A 23,406-nucleotide genomic window follows, 5' to 3' on the forward strand; every position below is an offset into this window, starting at 1 on the left:
TGAGGTAGGTACTGTTATTATCCCCATTTTGTAGATGAGAGAACTGAGGCAGCCCGAGGTTAAGTGACTTGCTCAGGATCTTACAGCTAGTAAGAGTCTGAAACACTATTTAAACTCAGGCCCTCCTGACCCCAGGCCCAGTGCTCTGAGCTACCTAGCTACCTTAATTAATACTTGAATGAATGAAATTTTCTTCCTAACCACTTTAACACACCAATCCATGGCCCTCCAGTTTGCAACCCATGAGTCTGTCACCTGGCACTGCAGCTGCCAAATGAGAGCTGCCAAGCAACCTGACAGAGTCCTTGGCCTTCCCCTCCCCACCACCACTGATTGTGCGGGGTTTCAGCTGACTACTGATTAAAGAAGCAAGTGGGCCATCCAGACCCGAGTATAGAAGCTGCCACACTGTCACTGAAGTGGTTATGGGGACACCAAAGTAGGCCTCATCTTGATCAATCTACCCCCTCTACTCAAATCCCTGAGCCCTGCCACCCTCCTTGTCCTTGCTGTAACCTCTTTGAAATAAAGGGGGGTTTCCTTTGCTTTTATAACAATAAGCTATCCTTCCCTTGCCACAAAAAGTATTTTGGTAACTGCTGTAGGTTAATATAGCCGTCAGATAGGAAGAAATCACCTCTGAATTTATTTTTCTGTTTTACTTTTTATCTGAATCCAGTGAAAACATCTGGAGAGCTAGATAGAAATGTTATTCTAGGCTCTCTGTCATACAAAGGAAATACCATTAGTCTGAGAATTAAAGTGGGTTCATTGAGTATCAGGTACAAATACCTATATTGTCCAGTGGATATCAACGTGAAGCCCAGTGGGAATGCCAAAATAAATATAATTGGTAAATAGTTCACTAAAACCATTTAAAATGCCACAAACATAGATAATGTTGATATGTGGTTTTCTAAAGTTAATATGCAGCCTTTCTCTTTTTGAGTTTAACACCACTGCTGTAGATAACCTGTTCCTCACACAGAGTATTTCACATTTATGACATGTTTTGTTAATGAAAAGTTCCATATTCCATTTTGACCACAGCCAACAGATGAAAATTAAGGTAGGGCCCACTGACATGACAGATTTAGTAATATCATGGTGCTCTGTTTGCTGGGGAGGCAGAGTTCTAAATGAGCAATTCACTTTCATATAGGTTAAGTTCAAAATTCTGTCTCCAATCCATTTAATTCATTTAAAACTATATATATAGTTATCATAAATATGTCATTTTTTTGTCTGTCAGAGTACCACACATTGAATCAACCATCACCCAGTCAACAAGTTTCAGCACCTACTGTGTGTTAGGCACTGTGCTAAGGACTCAGGATACAGACAGTAAACCAGTAATCACTTATTTTGCACCTTCTATGTGCAGGCTAAGAGGCAGAGAATACAAAAAAATAATCCTCTCAAGGAGCTCATGTTCTTCTGGAGGAAACAGCAAGTCTATTTTTGCCTTTCTTTGTGTCTCCAGTGCTTAAAACAGTACCTGGCTCATAGTAGGTTCTCAATAAAAACTTCTGACATGACACGTGTGTCCATGTGTCTACAGAATTTATTTTGCACAGAAGCAAAAGATGTGCATGCTCCTTGTAGCTTTAGCTCATCCATAAAAGTGAAGGTTTGGTGTATTTACTGTTGACTCGACTCACTCCTTTTATCTCTTCTGTCATCTTCCCATGCAGGCCATGGAGATGCAGATCAAGAAGCAGTTTCAGGACACTTGCAAAGTCCAGACCAAACAGTATAAAGCACTCAAGAATCACCAGTTGGAAGTTACTCCAAAGAATGAGCACAAAACAATCTTGAAGACGCTGAAAGATGAGCAGACAAGGAAACTGGCCATTTTGGCAGAACAGTACGAGCAGAGCATCAATGAAATGATGGCCTCCCAAGCGGTAAGCATTTGTCAACCTTCAGGAAAACATTCCCAAACGGAGTGGTCTTCCCAGACTCCCAGATCCCACCCCTTGGAGAAGTTGGTGACCAGCCGCAAGCCTCTCATTCACTGTCTAGTCATTGGGATCATTGGGATGATGGTGGCGTTGTGTTCAACAAGACTAATGACCCGACAGAAAGCCAGATCTAGAGGTGGATCTTGGTCATCTCGTCTGTAAAATGGGAGAGATCGATTCATTGATCCGCTGATCTCTAAGGTCCTTTCCAGTTCGGTGACACATGGCCCCAGGAGGGCCTTTGCTTAAGGCTGCCTTTTAGTGTAGACCAGGGGAAATGATAAGCCAGGTCATCCCAATATCTACCCAGTCATTATCCTGATGCCAGCACTGACACCCACAGGAAAATGCCTCCCCTAATGCTACCTTAAAATTACAAAGATACAGCCAAAAGAATAAGGTTCTATTTGGTAGCACATGTCTTTCTCCCATTCATCAGACCACTGGGGAGACCTCAGTGTTCTGATCACTCCATAATCCCATTGATGAGAAACCTCCCTCTACTGTGCAGTGTGCCCATTCATCCATAGCCTTTCCTGTGCACATCACAAAACCTCCATAAAGGATTTGCCCAACATGTGAAGGTCTTCCATTGCTGGTTTTCTTTTTCTTTTTTAATATTTTGTGGAAACCAGTACAATATTTGACTTGTCTATGTGCTATCTCTTGCTTTCACCTCTTTTTCAAAGGTGTCCATGCCCTTGACATCTTTTGTGCCAATTCTCCCGTGCCCAGTTTCTGGATTAGAGGCTGTTTATGCCCATTTCATATCTTTCCATTGTCTTGCTGGTGGCCTGAAATTTTGCTTCTTGAGAAGACATGGCATTCCTTGATTAAAATTCTTGGGGCATCCCTGGAACATGCGGTGTTAAAAAAAATGTGCTTGGGGGCAGGAAGCAGCTGGGAATCACTGAAATACTGTGTCATTTCCCAATGCAATCTGCCATGTCCTTGCTCCTTCTGTTTGATTCTGGACCCACTTTGTGCATCTGCAGTGCCTGTCCAGTATGCCAGTGGACTAAATGATCAGTGATCTGGCCATCTAACCATAGGTCATAATCTGGGAAATGGGCATTCTTTTTCTTCTTGGCTTTTCTGGTATGCCTAGCTAGATCCATCTCTTTTGCAGTGTTTCAATCCTGTGTTTCCAGTAAATAGGAGCATCCATACTATTCTACACTCTAGAGCAGAGTTGTCAAATTTTCAGCCCACATGAGTAGCCAGAGACAAATTATAAATGTAATTGGGAAATGAAAATGCAGTACAAAATGATGTAAATTTGTGGTTTTCAAACTCAAAATGCAGCTACAGGAATCCATTTCTATTGGAATTTGACACCACTGCTCTAGAACAGAAATCCTTCACCTTTTGGGGATCATGAGTCCCTTTGGCAGTCTAAGGAAGTCTTCCCAGTCTTGTCTTTAAGTTCACGGACCTCAAGTTAAGAATCCCTACTCTATGAGGAATCCCTCTTCCATCTGGACTTTGTTCAGGACATCTTGCATGACAGTAGTGAACACTTGTGGCAAAAATGTGTGGTTTATGTTTCATTTCATAGTGGGAATCAGAGGATCGTTGAACAAAGTCATCTCTGTAGAGTTGCAGCTACCAGTGAATCTTAAATGATGTTACAAAATACAGGAGAGATGCCCCGTGAAGGAGAGCCATGTTCACCATTTGCTCAGTGATATAAGATGGTGGGCATTCCTTTAGCTAGATTGCCACTGATGGCCCCTCTGACTCAAATTCTATGATTCCCTGCTTCTATGAGACCAAATACCTTCTTAAACAAAAAAAAAAAATCAACAAACATTAAACCAAACGGGATTTTATATTCTTTCTACCTCTCAGCAAGCTGTGTAGCTGTGAAGCTATCTATGATCTACACAAAAAAATTATCTGTGGAAGTCTGCTTGATCCTTTCTCTTGCTTCCATATTCCTTTGATGTTTGCATAGTTTATTCTTAGAAAAACTTTATAGAAATGAGGAAGCAGGCATAGGGATTGCTAATTGGTCGTATCATTTTATTTGCCTTTTGGGGTAAAAATACAATACTCTTTATGGCCTTTTGTATTCTAAAGAAATTTTGCCTTTTTTGATATTTCTCCAAAAGTAGTTTCCCCCAGAGCTGACTCCTCCAACCAGATCTTCTCTGTGTGGATGTGGTCAGAACTCTTACCATCTTAATTTTCTTGAGAAAGGACTGGAGGGTTAGAAGCCAAATGTGTTCACCCCACTGTTACTTGTGGTAAGATTCAGTCACCAGAGGAACACTTCTACTTTTCACCAGTTTGTTGTCCACCAACCGGTTTCATTTATAAATGTTCTTGGGATGATCGGGCTTTGTTTGGTCTTGTTACAAGCATCATGCAGACTCATTTTCCCTTTCACTGTTTTGTGAGGCAGTATTGTTCAAATTTTTCCCTCATCATCCTCCTTAATGCTTTCTAGATGAACTTACATTCAAAATTGGTGTTGCCCTCAGCAGCTGTAGCTCTTGAGTTGGCAACGAGATCACAAGTTTGTTGACTAAAGAGGTCCTTGGGTTCTTTTACTCTCCTTGTGGTGATTGTTTTAGACCAATAAATTAAACAGAAGTTTCAACAAACATTTATGTGCTGGGCAGTGGCCCAGGGCCTTGAGACTCAAAAGTGCCAGTGAAATAAGTCCTTGCTCCCAAGGACTGCTAGGGATATACAGCTTGTGCCCAAGTAAGTAAAGACAAGATAATTTCAGGAGGGAGAGAACACTAAAAATTGGCTGGATAAAGGAACGTGTCATGGAGCTCAGCGTTAAAGATAAAAATCCTGAGAAACCCTGATAAGGTTTCCAGGCATGAGAGACATTGCATGCAAATTCAGAGGTGGGAAGTGGAATGTTGAGTTTGGGGACCAGATAGGAAGAGTGCAGTTTGACTGAAATGGAGAATGCATAAAAAGGAATAATGTGAGATAAGTTTAGAAAAGGAGGTCAGATTCTAATTGGAGAAGTTGGGGACCCAGAGCACCTAAAGCACCAGTCTGAGTTTTGATTTTCCCAACAAGTCTCAATGGGGAGACTTTTGAGCAGAAAGCTGGGGGAGTGGTATGGTTAGACCTGTGCCTTCAGAATGGCAGTAGGGGGACAACAGTACAGGACCTGGGGTCATCGGTAAGTTGGAGAGCACCCAGGAATCTAATGGAGCCAGCTAGGTGGTGCAGGGGACAAAGCATTGGACCTGAAGTCAAAAAGACCTGGGTTTGGATCCGACCTCAGACTTACGGCAGCTGTGTGACCCTGGAGCTCCAGGTTCCTAATCTAGAAAATGAAGATATGAATCCCTGTAGTAACTGCCCAGCAGGGTTGTTGTAAAGCTCAAGTGATATAAAATAAAAACTTGAATAGATGACAACAGCACAGCCCGCACAGCATTTGGCTAGCTTTATGGACCTGCCTCAACGGCACTTATTGCTCCTGCTGTTATCATCATCATCGTTACTGCTACCACTGCCGTCATTGTCTTGGAAGCTGTGTGGAGAACAGATTAGAGGAGGGAGAACCCAGAAGACGAGAGATCAGTGTAAGTAGGAAATTATTAGAGTCCAAGGGAGAGAAAATAAGGTATTAAACTGCAGTGAGTAGAGGAGAAAGGGACATTGGCGTGAGATGTTATAGAAACAGAAATGCAAAGCCTGTGGAGGGGTGAGGGAGGGGGGAGAAATACAAACCTTAGAAGTCATCCGATCTAACCTTGGCTGTCCACTTGAACGCCTCCATGATGGGGAGGCCATCACTTTGCAAGGGGACCCGTTCTCCTTTGTGTTAGCACTTGCAGACTTAGAAGGGTTTTCTTTACACTGAGTTCACCTTGTGTTCACCTGCCGTGACTCCTAGTCCTGCTCTCTGAAGCCAAATGTGACAAATCTAATCCTCCTTCAAGTCCTTGAAGAAGCCAAGGCAAGGCAAAATAGCCAGCATTGATTAAGCACTTAATACTTACCAGGTGCTGTGCTAAACTCTGAGGATATAAAAGCTCAAAGAAAGAGTCTGTGCCCTCAAAGAGCTTCCATTCCAGTGGAGGAAGAGAGAAGAGGAGAGAATGAAGAGGGCAGACAGAAATTTGGAGAGTCAGGAAATAAAGGGATAAAGAAGGTTGGCCCAGAGGCCCTTCTTTAGAATGGAAGTTCTGGAAGGAAATGACCAATCAGGAGAAGAGGCTACAAGGCCAAGGCGGCTTCCAGGGCGAAAAGACTGCTGGATTTCAGTGAAGAAATAGGGCCCAGAGGGGAATCAAGGAATGAAGGAAACTCTTGCATCCCTCCTGAGTCTTCTTTTCTGGAGCTAAATATCCCTAACTCCTTCAGTTGACCTTCATGTGACACAGGCCCTCTAGCATCCTGGTCACATGTCTCTGGGACATTAATGATAATAATAGCTAGCGCCTGAAGTTCACAAAACACAGATAACATCTCATTTTATCTTCACCACAAACTCTGGGAAGTAAATGCTGCTTTTATCCCTATTTTACAGATTAGAAACTGAGGCAGACATTAGCTAGTACGTGTCTAAGGCCAGATTTGACTTGAGGTCTTTCTGACTCAGGTCCAGTGCTTTACCCATTATGCCTGGATATTTGGAGGCTCTCTACCTTATCAGTGCCATCCAGAATGTCCAAAACTGTAGCTAATTCTCCAAATGTGATCTAACCAGCACAGAGTACAATAGAACTATCAGCTCCCTAGCCTCGGACACCATACTGCAAAAATGCAGCCTGAAATTGCATTGTCCATTTTTTCAGATAAGCTGCTGTCTAGCTTCACCTCCCTCACCTTGTCCTTGTAAAGTGGTGTCATCCTTTACATTGATCCATAGTCAGTTTCATCTTATAGTGCATAGTAGAACCAGCCAGCGAGAAGACTGTGATAACAAGGGGTCCTGGATCAGGAGAACAGGGAGGGAGTTAGCTAGCATTGAGCACCTTCTGTGTGTCAGGTGCTGTGCTAAGCACTGAAGGTACAAAGAAAGGCTAAAGCCAGTCCCTGCCCTCAAGGAACTCCCAAGCTATTGGGGTAGAAAACAAGCAAACACATCCATAAAGAACTGAGAAGGAAAAGAAGAGATCTAAAAGGAGTGAGGTGCTGGGACAAATGGAAGGATAGATGGTAACGATCTGAAAGGAGAATTTCAGAGTTCAGGAACACTAAGGTTATGCAGTTATGACTGATGGTGAGATTGATGTCGATGGCCAAGGTCTAGTGAGGGTTTTGGCCCTGAGAATCGAGAAGTTGGATAACCTGAGAGTTCGAGGTTTTTGAGGAGACATCAACCAATCTATTAAAGTCTCGGAGCAGGAAGGCAGAAGGAGAAGTGAGGAGGAAGACTGTGGGTGAGATGTTTGACTCCTGAGAATTGAGGAAGAATGACCTAGACACTGGTTGTATCATGGCAGCAAAGACTTAAATGGAGTGATCGTCAGAGGAGGAGAGGGTACAGAGGGAGGCCCTAAAGAGGGCAGGGAAGAGCAAGAAATGCACCCATTCCTCTCTCTTCGGGGCCTGGTGTATAGGAGAGAATAGGCCACCCAAAAGAGAGAAGGAGGCCAGGAATACTGTGCACTTTGGAGAGAATTGAGGTTCCAGGAGCTGCAGAAGATGACGAGGATGTGAGAGGAAGGGATCTGGGCTCAAGGGGAGTTTATTATTATTTTTGTTCATAATGTTATGGTTTTTTTTTCAAATCCACAAAAATCTGCCTTCTCTCCTTCCCCCCCCACATACTGAGAGCAAAAGAAAACTGCTTTTAGAAATGTCTCATTTTGCACTCTGAGCCCTGCACCTCTTTCTGAAGGTGACTGGCGCATTTCATCTCAGTCCTCTGGCACTGTGGCTGGCAACGACACCTCCCAGTTCTTAATTCTTCCAGAGTTGTTTTTCTTTACCATATTGCTATCACTGTAGAAATGTTTATCTTGGCCCTGTTCACTTTACTCTGCATCAACTCTTACAAATCTTTTCAGGCTTCTCTGACATCATCCCCTTCCTCATTTCTTATCACATTGGGCACCCGCTCAGATTCCCATTCTTTGCCCCCTCAAAAAGAACTACATTTTTTTTCACATATTTAGACATCTTTGCTTAAGACTAATCCCTCCCACTAATTCCTCTCCCTTCCCTTCTCCAGTTTCCCTGTTGAGTAAGATGTACTTTGTACCCAGCTATATGTGTGTTTTCACTCTTCCCTTCTTTGCCCAGTTCAGAGGAGAGTGAGGGTCAGAAGTTAGCCATCTCCCCCACAATCCCCTCCTTGTTTGTATAAATACATACTTGAATAACTGGACCTTCTCAAAGGGAGTTTTTTAATGGTAGAAAAGGATTTTCATCATGGACGATGGAATGGGTAGTCAAAATGAGATGTGTATTAAAACAGGGTGGGGCAAAGGTAAATAAGGATGGAAAAAACAAAATGGAGAATCATTGAAGAAAAGGGATGCTCTGTTCAGGAAATGACCACTCTTGAGTCGCCAGGATGAAGGGATCAGAAGATGATCCAGAGAACCAATTGATCGGGGTCCCCATCTTGTGGGGTCCTGCAATCACTGAGCATAGAATTAGTAGGAGGCGGATGCACTGGTTTCCACAGCTTGTCACCCCAATTCTGGGGATGTGGGTTTCGAAGTCAGTCAGAAGCACTTACCAAGCTCTTGCTATGTTCCAGGCACTGTGCTAAGCCTTAGGGATACAAAGAAAAGCAAAAAACTAAACAGAAATCAGCTCCTGCTTTCAAGGAGTTCACAGTCTAATGGAGGAGACAACATGAACAAAATTATACAAATAAGACATATATAGGAGAGAGAAAATATATACTAGGATTATAAATGGGAGTTCATATATAGTATATGTCATACTATACAGTATAAATGGGAGTTAATCTCAGAGGGAAGGCTCTAATGGGGAGGGGGTGTGTGAAGTGGCTCCTAGAGAAGGTGGGGTTTGAGCTCAGTCTTAAAGGAAGCCAGGAGACAGAGATGAGGAGGGAGAGCATTCCAGGAACTGGGGATGGGCAGTGAAAATATAGTCAGAACATGGGATTGTTGGGTCACAGAACAGCAAGGAGACCAATACATATATTGTAGGATATGGAGGAGAGAAAAGTATAAGAAGACTGGAAAGGTAGGGAGGGATCAGGGTATGAAGAACTTTAAATGCCAAACAAAATTTTATATTTGATCCTAGAAGTAATAAAGAGACACTGGAATTCATTGAGTAGTGGGGTGACACAGTCTGGCATACTTTAGGAGGCTCAATTTGACAGCTGAGTGGAGAGTAGATTGGAATGCGGACAGAGATGGGTGGGCAGGCCCACTAGTGGGCACCTGCAATAGTCCACCCAAGAGATGATGAGACCTTGCAGAATGGTAGCAGTGTCAGAGGAGAGAAGGAGGCATATATAAGAGATATGAAGATCAAATCGGCAAGACTTGGCAATAAATTGTATATGGAAGTGGGGAGAGGAGAGTTATAGAGAATAAGGTATCTAGAATAACACATAGGTTGTGAGCCTGGGTGACTGGGAGGGTGATAATGCCCTCGTCAGTGACAGAGAGGTTGAGAAGGAGAGAGGGCTTGGGAGGAAAGAAAATGAATTCTGTTTTGAACATGTTGAGTTAAAGATGTCTATGGGGCATCCAGTTCAAGATATTCAAGAGGCAGTTGGTGGTGTGTGACTATAGCTCATCAAAGAGACCATGCCTGTATATTTAGAGCTAGGAACTGTTTGCAAAAGGATGATAATTGATCTTAGGGGAACTGATGAAAGCAGAGATTGAAGGCAACAGGGAGTTTTAGTCAATGTCTGGGTCAATAAACACTTGCCAGTCAGGTCCCCAGGACCAGATTGCTCTCATACTCATTGTTAGTTCTGTGGCCCCATCCCAAGATGGCAGAAGACCATACACACTCAGAAGAAACCTCACATATGAACCAAGATCTGGTTTCCTGAACTCTTCAGTCCCCCAGAAGTGAAGTTGCCCTGAAGCTCAGGGTTACCGTTGGCACAATGAGTGCCCTTTGGCACCGAATCTGTGTAGAGTCACTTCCTGGCGACCTGGTTCTTCTGTGGTTGTAAGACATCAGTGGGGGCAGATAATAACTGGTGATGAGGCCCCCAGGGGGCCAGACCAACCACCCTCAGTACCTGCTCCTTAGCCTCATCCCAAGATGGCAGTAGATGAGGGTGCAAACAGATATCCCAGATGTGGAGTAAGCACTTGGCTGCTTCTATCTGAGTCTCCAGAAGTAAAACTCCTCCTATAACTTGGGTACCTTGAGGTTCAAGGACTCTGATAGATTCTCCAAGAATTGACAAAAGTCTGATTCAGTGGCTTTGCATTTTTCTGAGTCAACAGCTTGTTGAAGTAGGTTGCATTGAGGGCACTATGATCTCATATAGTATCCTCATTTTCATCTCCATCCTTAATTGGTATTCGCTTTCACTTGTGCTCTAACCAGCCAATGGTCTAACTACAACATAGCTATCTGATTCTAGAATGACTCAGTCAGTGAGCTGTCCCCTATCTCAAGGGGAGACATCATTCATTTAATGTTTTGTGATGTTGTTCACTATGGCCAGGACCTTCTAATTCATCTTGAAGAAAGTCAAGGCTTCTGAGTAATCTACAAGCCTTTAGCCTCTTACGTTATTTAAGACCAAACTATAGTTTCCAACGTATCTTTCACTGTCTTCCTCTGTGCCCACTTTTGCACTGAAGGCACTGAGGACCCAGCTTAATGTTGACTTGCTTGAGAATGTCCTTTTGAGATCTTTGTAGACCTGCTTTGGAGCAATTATTGGAACACAAGGATGGTCCTTCCACCCGCACTCCTCATGTATGAGCCCTACAAAGCCAGGGCACCAAGGGATCCATGCTTGAAACGATGGTTCTTGTTGACTTTGAACACTAAATGAAACCAGCTCTTGTACATCCATCCAGGTCCCGAATAGTGTGACTAACGAATCCCCAGAAGTGATCACATTATTACATTGGGCTGGAACCAATGACCATATTTTACATAATTATATTGTGTGAATATTGTGTGAATCCAAATCTTTGTGTACACTTCCAGGGATTCACTTCTAACACCAATGAGGACCTTACTATATTCATCTCCCCAAGAATCTGTGAGCTATCCTTCCATTTAATGACAATTTCTTTGCCTTCTAATTTTGTTTATTATAAAAAATGTCCATATGGATATGATGTATTTAATCATAATCATAGCTAACATTTATATAATGCTAATATGCCAGGCATTGTGCTAAGAACTTTACAATTATTATCTCATTCAATAATAATAACAGCTAACATTTATAAAGTGCTTACTATGTGCCAGGCACTGTGCTGGGCATTGGGTATCAAAGATAAAAGCAAAACAGACCCTGTCCTCAAGGAGCATGCATTTAACTGAAGGAGAAAACACACACACATATAGATGCAAAATAGATGTGATTTGGAAGACCTGGGAGATAGCCATGAGGGTAAAAGCTGAGTGTTCAAGGAGCCTGGGAATTCTGACAGGTGGGAGGAATGAGCAAGAGCATTCTAGGCATGGACAAAAACCAGGATAAAGGCCCAGAAAAGGTGGGGGGAAGGTGTCAAGTATGAGGAACAGCAAGAAGTCCAGTTTGACCTTGCAATGAAGGGAATGATGGATAATAAGGCTGGAAAGGCAGGTTGAGGCCAGGTTGTGAAGACACTTCACAGTTAGAGTTTTGTTGTTACACCCAATGTAAATCCACCTCTCTCTAACTTCCACTCAGTGCTCCTCATTCTGTCAGTGGGAGCCAAGAAAAACCAATCAAAATCCCAAAATTCCTCCTTTGGGAATGACCTCTGGGGCCACCCACTCCAACTCATACCTGGACTAGATGTCCCCAACAAGGCCTTGAGGGGGAATCCACGATCTCCCCAGGCAGCCCAGCCTACTTTTGCACACCTCTAAATTGGTAGGAAGTGGGGTTTTTTTCCCCTTAATATCAACCTGAAATCTGCCTCAGTCTATTCTTTTCCAGGTGAAAAAGCCCAATTTCCTTTCCCCTTCTTTTGTATGGTCTTGAGGCTCCATGCTATCCTCTTCTGGATGCTGTGTAGCCTATTAGTGTCTTTGCTACAACTCCAGCAGGCCCATCACCCTCCCTAGTCCTCAACACTCCACTTCTCTCAAGAAGGTTAAAATTACATTCACTTTTTGGGTTTGTTATACCATACAGTTGACTCACATTGAGTTTTCCATCCACTAAAATCCTCTGTTCCTTTTCACATAAATCACTCTCTGGTAAGGCCTTGCCTGACTTGTACTTAGAAAGTCAATTTTTGAAGTTGGGAGTAAGACCAAGATCTAGCCTATGGATCCTGGCAAAAAATCACCCGGTGCACTGGCTGTCTTTAGCTTTGTGTGAAGACTTGGTAAGAATGTCATCTGTAACTCTATCCAAAAATAAGTCAAATGGCTCTGTGATTTTACCAGGATGGGTACTCCCTTCTGCCATGCAGACCATAATCTAGATTGGTCTTCTTACACTTTACTCCCCTTGGTATTCTGTATAATCAAACAACTCTGGTCTCCCTGGAGTTTCTACTCCATCCCCCAATGCCTTTTCCTGGCTGTCTGTCTCATGTCTAGAACACTCTGCCCTTATACTTTTGTCTTTCATTTCCTCCAGTTTCTTTAAGAACTCAGCTCAAACCTCACCTGGAAGACTTTCCCTGTCTCCTCACCTCTCCTGGTGCCTTCCCATGTACTCACTATTGATGTTTACAGATCTATATAGAAAGTATATCTATATTTATAAATGTCTATACAGAGAGAAGATAGACAGACAGGCAGATAGATAGATAGATAGATAGATAGATAGATAGATAGATAGATAGATAGATAGATAGATAGATAGACAGACACACAGACAGGCAGATAGATAGATAGATAGATAGATAGATAGATAGATAGATAGATAGATAGATAGATAGATAGATAGATAGATAGACAGACAGACAGACAGACAGACAGACAGATAGATAGAATCTTCTATGTACCTAGTTACTTACATGTTGTTTTCCCCATTAGAATGTGAGCTCCTTGCAATCAAGGACCATGCCTGTCTTTCTTTGTATCTCCACTGCTTAGCATATAGTAAGTGTTTAATTAATGCTTGTTAATTCATTAAATGGATATTATCTACCCATTCTTTTCAACCCTTGTCTGTGCCCTTCCATACGAAGGGTTGTACCCTGTGCTGGGAAACTTTTGGTTTTTGGTTCACTTTGCAGAAACCAATGACTTCCTGGTGGATGTCCACTCATTCTCCCTCGTTTTCACTTGTCTTCTTTTGTGCTCAAACATTTCTTTGATAAACTCCTTCACACTGCTTTTTCGGAATCCCTTGTTTATCATGTGTTATCCAAATTACTGACAAAGATTAAGCCTCACATGGCCAAGCACAGGATCCCTGGGGCTCTCCATGGTGTCCTCCCACCAAGTTGACATGAAACCATTGATGATCACTCTTTCGATTCAGCCATTCAACTCCTTCCCACCCCACCTAACTATGCCCTGTTTGCCCTGTTTGACCAAGGGAACATTGTGAGAGACTTTGTCAGATCCTGTGCTCAAGCCTAGTCAACCTATATCTATATTATTCTTCAGATATACTAGTTTGGAAACCGTCAAAAAATTTAGAAAATAAAAAAGAAAGGTTAGTCTGTCAAACCCTATGCAACCCTGCAGCCAGGCTGGCTCTATGTAATCACTCTTCTTTTTTTAAATGTCCACTAGTCACCCCCCGTTCATCATATGTTGTAGATTTTGCCCAGAGTTGAAGGCAAGCTTATTTAGATGGTATTTTGAAAACTCTACATTTCTGAAAATGCATTCATTCAATATGTATTTGTTAAGTACCTACTGTGGGAAAGGCACTTTGCTAAACACTGAGTATGCAAAGATGAAGAAATACCTCCCCTCAAGGGAAGATGATCATCACTACTAGTTAATTGATGGCGATAATAACTATGTATGTGTGTGTGTGTATATACATATACACACATATATATCTTTTAGGTCTGTAAGCACTTTGCAAATATCATTCCATCCTCACAACAATCCTGTAAGGTAGGTGCTAGTATCCCCATTTTACTGATGAGGAAACTGAGGCAGGCAGATGTTTCTGTCTCATTCCAATCTCAGACACTTAATAGCTGTGTGACCCCAGGCAAGTCACTTAACGTCTTGTCTGACTCAGTTTCCTAAACTGTAAAATGAGAGACTTGCCCACTCTCATTTCTTTTCACAATTTTTCTTCTACCACTCTTATTTCTTTCTTTAACTCTTCCAGGAATTCTCATTGGGTTCATGCCCAATTAGCATGTTACTTTGAGGCTTTGGTTGTAGAAATTTTCACATTGTTGGCTTCTTCTGAGGTTGTCTGGGCCTTCCTTGCTACCATAGTAGCTTTTTATAGTCAATTCTTTTTTTTGGCTTAGCTTACTTAGGGGGTGGGGAGACACTGTCTCATTAATGTCCTTTTCTCAATCCTTAACCTTTCTGATACCCGTGACACTTCTAGCCATTCTCTCCTCTCTCTTCTTTTCGTGACACTGTTGACTCCTCTCCTGTCTAATGCTAGATTTGGAGTTAAAAGACCTGGGTTCAAATCTCTGTACTGCCTCAGTTTCCTCGTGTAAAACAAAGGGACCGAACTTGAATGACTTTTCAGCTCCCTGGAGGGAGGACAGGAAAGCCTCTGAAAGTATTTACAAAAGCAAGTCAGGAACAATTAGGCAGTGGGTTTCTGGAAATTTTATTCCCGGGTTTGCCACAGACTCACTGTGGAACTCTGGGTAAGCTACTGCCCCTTTATCCTGAACCAATTTCACCCTCAGGAAATTAAGGAGAGAACTCCACATGGCTATGAAAAATAATTAAGCAAGAAGTGATTTAAAATCAACCTGGATATAGAGTGGCCTGTTTCATTCTACATATTTGATGTCTATAATGTCATTCCCCTCAAGTACTCAGAAGAGTCGCTGGGCTGATCCCTTTTTTTTAACTGTCCTAAAAACCTTTTTTCTTACCTTGGCAATGAGTAGGGACATGGTGTGAAGCAGAGAAGGCAACATAAGACGGACTATAGATGGATATATAGGATATGCACATTTCTAGGCTGAGGCCTGCTGAGCATTTCATAGGAAGGGTTCATGACCTTTTTTGTGTCCTGGAACCACTGGATGGACAGTCAGTCATCTGGTGAAGCCTCAGCACTTCTCAGAATGTTTTTAAATGCATCAAATAAAATACACACACAGGATTACAAAGGGAACCAATTTTGTTAAAAGGTATCCAAAAACAATTTCTCAAAGCTCGTGGAGCCCAGGTGATCTATCTTAAGGCCACCCATCTATCTGCAGACTGTCGTGTTTGATGTGGCTCTGTTAAATCAGTCAGTGCAGTGGACAGTGCTCTAGACCTGGAGTCTCTAGAAGACCTGAGTTCAAATCCAATCTCAGACACTTAATAGCTGTGTCACTTAACGTCTTGTCTGACTCAGTTTCCTCAACTGTAAAATGAGAAAACTAGCAGCTATCTCCCAGGTTCATTGGAGCAAATGGGGTATTTCTGTAGAGCTTAGCACAATGCCTAGCACATAGTATGTGCTATATAAATGCTAGCTATCATTATTATCCTGTGTGCATGGGAACAAGAGATTACTTGTTCTTGACACCACCATCCTTGTGTCCAGGAATCTTCCACAGCCTGATGTTCTGTGTAGAGTCCCCTGGGCTGCTGCTGGTCCATTCCCCCACCTGTAACCTGGTGCTTGGCCTTGGATCTAAATTCTATCATCCTGGGACCACTGGCTGGGAAGCAAATGAGAACTTCCCAAGCCAGTCTTAGCTGGACTTTGTCTTCTGTTTCTCTTTGGTCCTGTTGTCCTGAACACATTCCCCTCTATAATTCTAAGACCCTAAAGTTACCAATAAGTTGCTTGCCATCGATAGAGGGAGTTCCCACACCAGGAATTCTTTACTTTGATAAAATCATAGGGTCAGACAAAAAAGAAAGAAAAAGTGACATGGGACTCAATGCTAAGAAATGCTGGGGGTAGCGGGAAGCCTAGTAGAACCTTTCCATGGGGAAGACTGTGAGTCCTTGGGCCACATGAACTGGTAGGAACAATCAGCCAGGCATTTTGGGGGTCACTTAGAATTGCCTCCCTGAAGTGTGAGACAGAAGAGAGAGCACTGGGTTTGCAATATGGAAACCCAGATTCACTTCAGATCTAGTACGGACTGTCTTGCATGACTTTGAACAAGATGCTTTTCTTCCTTTGGTCTCAGTTTCCCCATCTGTAAAATAAAGGGGTTTGACCAAAAGTTTTCTAGACTGCCTTCCAGCTCAACATCTTATGGTCCTAATCTTCAATTCAATTTTATAGAAATGTATTTTTAAGGCTAGTTTGGTGGTCTGCTGCCTTCCGGTGACAGCCCAGTTCTTCTGACAACTGGTGACAATTCTCCGATTGAAGGCGATCTGGCCCTGAACTAGCAGGAAGCCCATGCCAGGTCCCAGAGGGGGCCCTGCCCCCAAAGCTCTAGGTCCAAGGTTTCCATCTCAGCTCCCTTTTGACCTTTTAAAGCTCAGCAGCATGGGGGTCAGCGGTGCCACTGCTTTCCACTCCTCACCCCTTTCGCCCCCAGAGCACCAAGGGCTTGTCCCTTCACCTCAGCACAAAATGAGATGCCTAATGAATCAAATTAAGTCAAGAAGCCTTAATTAACAAGCATCTCCTGTGAGGCAGACTGGGTACTGGGTGCCAGGGGCACAAAGAGAGGCAAAACAGTCCTTGCTGTCAGGGAGCTTATGGTCCGACGGGGAAGGGAAGAATGACACTAAAGACCGCTGAAGGGCTGAGCTGAGTGGTGAGGCTATGCTTTGTCTTCTCTGCCCCCCAGTTAAGACTGGACGAGGCCCAAGAAGCCGAGTGCCAGGCCCTGAGGCTGCAGCTACAGCAGGAGATGGAGCTGCTTAATGCCTACCAGAGCAAAATCAAGATGCAGACGGAGGCCCAGCATGAGAGAGAGCTCCAGAAGCTGGAGCAGAGGGTGTCTCTGCGAAGGGCACATCTTGAGCAAAAGGTACGTGGTCCCAGGGGCTGCTCCCTTGGGGAGCCTGAACCTGCCTCACAAAGGCAGCCGAGCCCGGGAGGGAAAGCCCAGGATACTTGGGGTTCTGTGTCTGCCTCTGATGTGAGCTGGGCCTCAGTTTCCTCATCTGTAAAGAACCTTGCTTAGCTGTCTGACCTTGGACATCTGCTCTCTGGGTGACCCTGGGCAAATTCTTCCATCTCAGCCTCAGTTTCTTTATCCGTAAAATAAGGAGGTTGAGGTCCCTTCCAGCTAGACCCTAACAGTGTGACCCTGGGCAAGTCACTTATCTGGGCCTCAGTTTCCTCCGCTGCAAAATGAGGGGCTGAATTGGATGGCCTTGGAGGTCCCTTGCAGCAAAGAATCTAGAATCCTATGAATATGGCCCTCTGGGTAGGGATGGAAGCCTCCAGCTCAGGTCCCTGGCTGACTTTGTTGTGCTGAGCAGGCTGGGGGGCGGGGGGTGGACGGGTGGGCCTACACAAGACTAGCCCCTGTGTTTGTTTGTTCCAGATTGAAGAGGAGCTGGCCGCCCTTCAGAAGGAACGCAGCGAGAGGATTAAGCTTCTGTTGGAAAGACAAGAGCGTGAGATTGAAACTTTTGACATGGAGAGCCTTCGAATGGGATTTGGGAATTTGGTTACATTAGATTATCCTAAGGAGAACTATAGATGAGATTCAATTTTTTTGCCATTTACAAAAAAAATGAAAAAGAAAATTAAAACCCTGCAGAACCACATTCCCCATTGGAACGGGCGTCGCTCTCGCGCTCTCTCTCTTACTCTTACTGACATCGTGTCGGACTAGTGCCTGTATATTCTTACTCCATCAGGGCCCCCTTCCTCCCCCCATGTCAAGTTTCAGTGCTGGCCACCCCCCGGCCCACTCTTTTATTCATAGTACGTCACAGTATTGATGTGATTATAAAATGTTTCAGTGAAAACTTTGGAGACAGTTTTAACGAAACCAACCGACCAACAAATAATTTTTTTAAAGTGGATGTATGTTTCTTTAAAGGAATCACTCATGACCACCAACCTATGAAAGTCAAGCAAAAAAAATAATAATAATGAAAAAAAAATATAAATGCCAAGGGGGAGAGAGACACAATATCCGCAGCCTTACACCTTAAATAGCTGCTGCATTCTTCTTTCTTTCCTTTCCTTTCTTTTCTTTCTTTTTTTTTTTTTTGGTATTTATTCATCAGGAATTTAAAAAAAGTTTTATTAAAGATTGAGAAATTTGATACATTTTACAGAATCTAATTGTGATGTACATATCAGTGGTGACATATTACTTTTTTGGGGACTGGGATTGGGAGGGGGGTGGGTGGGGGGCAGAGATATTGTGATTTTTAAGAACCTGCTGGCAAGGGTTTCGCTTGCCTTCAGCATATTCTGATTGTATCATAATCATTTTCTGCTGTTGCAGAGGATGTGAATACATTTAAAGAGCTCACAGATTCCCAGTAGCACAAATTGGGCTTAAGCAAATCGTGTATTTTGTGTAGAGAAGGAATTTAAGGAGAGGTATGACTTATTTTCATATTGTATTTTAACTGTTTCTCTGATCAAATTTTTTTACTTCCTCCTCCTCGTCCTCTTCCCCCCCCTTTTCCAATTCAATATTTGGAATCCAACACTGTCTCTCAACCGGACAACCTTTCTTCATTTTACTTTCTATTTCCCTCCCCGCCTCCTGTTACCCCCAGTCCCATCTCTTGGTCATAAATATTACATTATTCACACTTTCAAACTGTGTATTTTCTTACAATAAAAAACGGTTTAAAAGAAACGCTTTACTTCTTTTGCATGCACTTTACAAACAAACAAAAAAGCCCTTTTCAGGTTCCAAGAAAGAGCATGATAACTGTCAGAGCTTTTAATTATATTTGTAAATAAAAGTGTTCACCACAAAGTCTCGCTGTGTCATTGGAGCAGGCTTTGCTTTCAGCTTGCCCTGGGGGGCACATTCTGAAGCCCAGCGGAGAGGAGACCCCCACCATCCTCTAGAATCTGAGGGCATTTTCTGGTCCCTAAGTGGCATCGAATGTGGATACTGGGTCAACTTGTATCTTCTAGGACCTACAGCAAGGGCAGAAGTCAGGGTCACACTCTACCCTGGAAAGTACAGAAATAGTGGGGTGGGGATGGGGAGGAGAAATGACCACCTCTACAGGTAACATCGTCCTGGAGTGGCTTCTCAGCCAGTCTGTCTGGTCCTACTCCACTGGGCCAGAGAAGCCTTGAAAGATGGCCCCGAGGATGCACTGTCAGACTGGCATGGAAGGACCAGCCTAGCCAAGCTCATCAGAGTGGATATCACTTCAGTCCTGAAGAGGTGACCGCACACATCAGGAGCACAGGTATGCGTGCAACTTGGCATCAGTCCCAGGGGAAGAAGTGGGAAGGGGCTATAAGCTCGGACCCTGGGCATCCTTTGGACCAAATAGTTTTGATGACCTACTGGCGGAACCCTCACTAACAGGTCCTTGAGTCAGGCTCAGATCCTGTATCTGACATGTCCTGGGCCTTAGCGTTTCTCTCTCATCAGAGAGAGTTGGTGAAATGCCAAAGGACAGAGGGGGAAGCATGCTAACAGAAAGGCCATGGGCTCAGGGTGCAGAATGAGACAAACACTTTTGAACTGACCCAACAAAGAAACTGTACTCTGACTGCATGTTCCAAGGAGGGGTAATACAGATTTTTCTCAGTAAGTTTTTTTTAAATAAAATAAATTGAAGGTGGTGAACTGGGTGGCCTCTGAAGCCCCAGTTCCAGAGCTGTGATCCTGCAGAAAGAAGGCCAGAGTTTAGGTAAAATGGCCCATTCCAAACCTCCCCCCGTTCTGGGCCTTATCCGCACTGATGGGACAGTGGAGACAAGGATCCTGAGACCCTGTGAGATTTCCATTCACTAAAGAAATAATAGCTAATGTGTGCCTGGCGCCTTGAGTGCAAAGTGTCTTCCAGGTATTAGTTCCAAGTCAGCCTAAGGAGTCACAAAGGTCTGGGTTCAAGTCCCACTCCTTGATATAGCAGCTGTGGCCCTGAGCAAGTCCCATAACCTCTAAGTCAACTCTAGGAGCCTGCTGGTGGTGATCTACAGTGGTGGAAAGGTTCCTCACCTGGAGTTCCCTCTGAATGAAATCACAAGTCCAAAAAAAGACCAAGGCAGATGTTCTTCCATTAGCCTGAAGATTAAATGAATCCATCCCTGGTGTCTGTCATTCTGGTTAATTGATATTTCTCTGTATTTAACTATATTACTGCCCATATCGGTGAAATGTATTGTATACATTTGGTAAATGGGTATAAACTCAGTGGTGGTTATTGTCCTGGGGCCTAGGGACAGTTTATAAATATTTTCATAACTACTAGTTTCCTTTCTAATCTAATCCTGTTTTATTTTATGCATTTAACAACATGATGCTGAGGAGGGAGCTCCAGACTTCGCCAGATGGCCAGGGGGGAGCCATGGTACACAAAAACATTGACCACCCCTGGCCTAACACAAGCTTTTGGGTCCCTGCTACCCTCCTGGGAGAAGGCAGTACACCTCAGTCATGACTGTGTTTCTCTCTTCTCTGACCAGAGAAAAACGCCACAGTCAGCCCGTGTCCACAATCTTTACCCCACCCCCTAGATAATTTTGCCATCTGCACCATCCCTGGGTGCTATGCCAAAGAGAGGGCAGAGGCAAACAGGGCTGGGGGCCCCAGTGGCAGGGGAGGAAGCAGGAGCTCTGTAGGCACACTTGTGGCTTTTGATAAAAATGAGTTATAACATTCAGAGCACTTGGGAGCTCACAATGTGCCCAGCATGTTACCTCACCACTTCCTAATCATATGCTTGGTGACTGGATGGCTGGGCCATGCGGACTTGGCCCTGAGGCTGCTTCCCCCCTGCTGAGAGGGACGACTCCATTCAGTTCTTGTCCCCCGCACAGCCCTCTACCATCCCGATCCATTTTAGCCCGACAATGTTAAGCTCAAGGTCCAAACAGATGGGCCCTGACCGGGCAAGCTAAGATGGGGCACAGCATGGTCAGAGGCTGGCAGCCCAATAAAAGTGCAGAACACGTAAGAGTCCAGGGTGAGTGGGCCTTTCATCTGCTCAAACTGTACAAATTATCTGGAGATCAGAGGATCAGATTCAGAGGTGGGGAGAGCCTGTCATCTAGAACAAATTCCTTGTGTGACCCCAGGGGGACAAATCACTAAGCCTCCCTGGGGCCTCAGTTTTCATGCCTATAAATTCAAGTCAGATTAGAGGGCCACTGAGGACTCTGCCAGCTCTAAGTCTCTGTACCTTCTTTTACAGATGAGAAAACTGAGGCCTGGAGGTAAACGGACTTGACCGGTCTGGAAGGAAGCTGATTGCTTGGCTCGTAGTAAACAGATTCTTTCAATGACTTGACTAAACTCAGTGGTGGAGGGGATGACTGCATTGCTGGCTAAAACCCAGCTTTCAGATGATTTATGGCTCTTGCTGATCCAGCTTCCCAAGTGACCAGATGTAGGTTAAAATTCTGCTACTGACCCGTCACCTCAGGTAAATCACTTCCTTTCTTTGGGCCTCAGTTTCCCCATCTGTAAAATAAGATGGTTGGAGTAGGTGGCCTGTTATCCCCTCTAGCTCAAGATCTAGGATCCCACAACCCTAGGGCTTCTTGGGGGCGTGGACCTGTTTGCTATGGCCTTCACAAGAAGTGAGTTAAGCAACACTTGGAGAGGACCTTGGGAGGGAGGGAACAGGAACAGTTTAAAAACAATCAATTTATTCAGGGCCAGCAAGGCTTACTCCAAAGCATGAGGAGGAACCCAGGACAACGTCTAGGAGGAGTGCGCCCTGGGAAGGCAGAGCACCTTCAGTTAAGGTTCAGGGCAAGGAAATGTGAGACAGCTTAGTATTTAATCAACGGACACCCAGATGAAGGGAGCAGGAATCCCAGGCTGTACCGCAGTGCCTTCTCTTCTCTCTGCCTCAGTTTCCTGCAGAAAATGAGGAGTTTGGACAGGATAACCTTAGCTTCCAGGGCTCTGGCTGCATAATGACCAGGCTCTGTGGTTTGAGGCTTGATTCCTTATTATAGGGGCTGTCAGTCCTTCTGACAAAGATCCCATTGTTCTGGGCCCTTTCTTGCTAAAGTAAAATAAAGGTTTTCTACTACTAACTCAACCCTCCCACCCCCACTCCCCCAACACACACACACACAGGCACACACACGGTATTGTTTCAGGATTACCAGAGGCTGTAAAGAAGCAACTTGAGCAGCCTGCCCGCCTCCAGCCATTGCCACTGACACCACCACCACCCTGGCAGCCTGTGTGCACATGGGACACTGGAGGCTTTGGCCTCACTCCCTGCAATGCTTGCTAGTGGCTGGGCAAGCCTCAGAGTTATCCTGTGGGAAATCAATCCCCTCAAAGGAAAACAATCCTTGATGACGTCTACCAGCCTCTGTATGACACGTGTCTACAGATCTCCACGCAGGCTGGATAAATGGAAAGGCCCTCTTCTGTGCGAATGGTGAACGTAAGGTCCTAGAGGACAGGAGACCATTTCTCCTTTTGTTGACTGTCCCATGAGCCCAGTAGTGCCTGTTACTGTTGTACAGTCATTCAATAAATGCTTGGGAAGTGAAGGGTGGCACTCAAAAGAAAGGCTTGGGGTTTGCGTACTAGCTTCACAATGGAATAGACAGTACAGCCTTACAAGGGGGATGGTGGACTTGCCCTTTGAAGAAGGGGAGAGTGGGGGAGGTAGAGGGGATGTCAGCCCATCTTGGCCCACCCCTCATTGTGCAGAAGAGGACACACAGGCCCAGGGAGGGAATCTGCTCAGGGTCCCGCAGACCAGGGTCCCAGCCAGGGCTAGGATATGAATCGAGCTCCTCTCTGGGGACTTAGAACCTCATCATGAGAGTCCTGCCAGGTCTCTCACTAAGTGTACCTGTCTCGCCCTTGGTTTCCTCCCCTGTAAAATGAGGGTGCTAGATCAGTACAGTTCAGGGTAGCAAAGCCCCCTGACCCAATTCCCTCCTCAGACTAGGGCAGTTAGCTCATTGACTTGTCCAAGGTCACACAAGGAGGACACATCAAAGTTAGGGTTTACCCAGGTCCCAATCCTAGTACCCGCGTGCTTCTCTGGAGGCCAGCCACCTTTCTGGCTACCTGCAAAGAATTTTGGGAAATTCCCTCCAGGTAACAGGAAACCATTCTACCAGAACCACTTTGTGTGGGGAGAAGAAAGAACTAGGAGGCGACCG

At 44.4% G+C, this 23,406-nt stretch overlaps 1 protein-coding gene across 1 annotated transcript in view; it reads left to right on the top strand.

The window, feature by feature from the left end:
* Nucleotides 1-18,218, top strand: part of TAOK3 (TAO kinase 3) — a 236,691-nt gene extending 218,473 nt beyond the window's left edge. The window contains exons 19-21 of the mRNA XM_072600303.1: nt 1,695-1,907; nt 16,946-17,128; nt 17,651-18,218. Of these exons, the coding sequence (XP_072456404.1) occupies nt 1,695-1,907; nt 16,946-17,128; nt 17,651-17,812 (558 nt within the window). The 3' untranslated portion in view covers nt 17,813-18,218. The remainder of the gene's footprint in view (nt 1-1,694; nt 1,908-16,945; nt 17,129-17,650) is intronic.
* Nucleotides 18,219-23,406: the final 5,188 nt, after the last annotated feature.

Source organism: Notamacropus eugenii, chromosome 4, assembly GCF_028372415.1.
Source record: "Notamacropus eugenii isolate mMacEug1 chromosome 4, mMacEug1.pri_v2, whole genome shotgun sequence".
Taxonomy (NCBI): Eukaryota; Metazoa; Chordata; class Mammalia; order Diprotodontia; family Macropodidae; genus Notamacropus; species Notamacropus eugenii.